Source organism: Myotis brandtii, unplaced genomic scaffold (assembly GCF_000412655.1).
Source record: "Myotis brandtii unplaced genomic scaffold, ASM41265v1 scaffold632, whole genome shotgun sequence".
In the NCBI taxonomy this organism is placed as follows: domain Eukaryota; kingdom Metazoa; phylum Chordata; class Mammalia; order Chiroptera; family Vespertilionidae; genus Myotis; species Myotis brandtii.
This window is the reverse complement of record NW_005370419.1, coordinates 189061-191229: the sequence shown is the minus strand read 5'-3', so window position 1 is coordinate 191229 and position 2169 is coordinate 189061. Positions and strand designations below refer to the sequence as shown.

The 2169-nt window shown below is 65.4% G+C and overlaps 1 protein-coding gene across 1 annotated transcript in view; it reads right to left on the bottom strand.

Moving 5' to 3' along the window:
• RNF213 (ring finger protein 213) overlaps nt 1–2169 on the bottom strand; it is a gene marked incomplete at its 5' end in the record, with an annotated part of 65748 nt that overhangs the window by 37843 nt on the left and 25736 nt on the right. The window contains 3 exon segments of the mRNA XM_014528383.1: nt 1–647; nt 816–1468; nt 1723–2167. Of these exon segments, the coding sequence (XP_014383869.1) occupies nt 1–647; nt 816–1468; nt 1723–2167 (1745 nt within the window).

Here is a 2169-nt window from a genome sequence, read left to right as displayed (position 1 = left end):
GGCGTCGGGCGTGGCGCAGTCCAGCAGCACCAGCCTGGCGTCCTCCAGGACCTTCTGGTAACACTCGTGGCTCAGGGCCCCGGGCCCGAGCCGCTCAACGACCTGGAGCACCACCGAGGCACAGGTGTCTGCGTGGTAGCCGACGAAGACGTCCGAGGGGCTGTAGCGGGCCTGGCCCTGCGCCACCTTGACGGCGACGAACTGGTCCACCCAGGCCTTGAGCTCCTGCACGAGGTCCCGCTGCCACTTCTCCAGGACCGTGTTGAGGTCCAGGTAGTGCTTCTCCAGCCGGTTGATGAGGGGGATGGGGAATTGCTGGCAGACGACGTCCTTCTCCTCGATGACGATGAGGCGGAAGTCGGGGTGCACCCGGCACTTGACCCGGTGGGTCCCCAGGCCCAGGTCCACGTACTTCTGGCCCCCGAGGTAGACGTAGTACTGGTTGAGGGCGTCGTAGAGGCTCTCATAGAGGTTCTGCAGGTTGAGCAGCACCACCATCTTGCCCGTCTCCATGCAGATCTTCACGCGGTTGATGTTCCTGCAGATCTGCGCGTACTCCTGGTCCCGCGGGAAGCTGGACCCGAAGATGATCTCGGGCTGCTGGTCCTCAGCGAAGAGCATCCGCTGCAGGATCTTCAAGGCCACGTCACGTCCCGCAGGCTGACGAAGCTGCACTCGTTCTCCCGTCTCCGCATGAAGCACTGGGAGGCGTAGAGCACGTCGGCGATGACGCGCGTGTCGCCGGGGCCGATGGGGGTGTCGCCCACCAGCCTCCGCACGATCTGCTGGATGTACTTCCTCTCCGTGGCGTTCGTAGTTCCTGGTCAGCACCAGCAGGTAGCGGGACTCGGGGTCTCCCGGCCCCGCGCCCGGCGCCCCCCGGAGGTCGCGGTACAGGTTCTGCCGGATCAGCTGCAGGGTGCTGACCTCCTCGGGGAGCTTCGCCTCGGGTAAGTGGGTGGCAAAGATGTCCAGGGCCTGGATCTCGTCTTTGCCGCTGAAGTTCCGGAGAACGGCCTGCGCGATGTCGCGCGGGGAGAGCCTCCTGTTGGAGGCCTGGGCGGCGGCGAAGACCATTTTGATGAGGCTGTAGTAGTCTCGGAGCCCGAAGAACTCCTTGTCCTGCTTCGCGCACACCGCCTCGTAGGCGCTGGCCAAGGGCCGGAAGTACGCTTGGATGCTCTCTTGCACGAGGGGCTCGGACGCGCAGATCCCCCGGGCGCTCTGGATGAGCTCCCTCTGGCTGGGGCTGCCGCGGGACACGAAAATGCCCCGGTTCATCTTGGCGGGGTCCAGGGCCCAGTTGGAGATGCCGATGAAGCCCACCTTCTTGTGGGGGGCGGGGTCGTCTTCGATGCACCCGTCTTCCAGCAGCGGGTGCAGGGCTTTGAGGGGCATCTGGGGCGAGTCCTCGGCCAGGCCCACCTCGTCCAGCACCACCACGGCCAGGATCTTCAGCATGTTGTCCGTCGTGAGCTCGTAGGTTTCGTCGGGGTCCACGGGCCACTGGACGCCCAGCGCCAGGCAGAGCCGCTCCAGTTTCTCGTGCCGGGGCAGCGCGTCGAAGTCCACGTTGAAGGGCACGCCCTGCAGCAGCAGCGCCTGGTACAGCTCCTTCGTCAGCACGTCCCTCTTGATCACCCTCTTGTTCGCGGGGTCCACGGCGTCGAAGGTGCCCCTCTCAGTGGGCTCCAGGTGGAAGCCGATGAAGGTCATGGAGATGCGGTCCCCGTTGAAGAACAGGTACGGGTGGTGCACTGGAACGACACCAGGTAGACCTGCTTCAGGCTCCGGAAGAGCTCCGAGGGGGCGGCCGGGCCTTGCATGGCGTCCGCCACGATGGTCTTGGCGAGAGATTTGGAGCTGCCGGGCTTGCCCACCAGGAAGAGCGGGATCTTCAGCTCGATGCAGATGGCCATCATGAAGACATTCTCCTTCAAGGCCAGGTTCTTGGCGACGGTTTTCCTCAGAGACACGCCCTCCAGGAAGAGGTCCTGCGTCCGCGTGATGGCATCCAGCACGGCCTTGCTGCTGTCGTAGGGCGGCGGGAGGAGCGCACAGATGGCTCTGCGGTAGGCGTCCTGCTTCTCCAGGGAGGCGTGGTAGCACACCCCGGCGGCCAGCACCAGCGCCCAGAGCACCGGGCCTCTCTCGGCGTCAGAGTCAGCG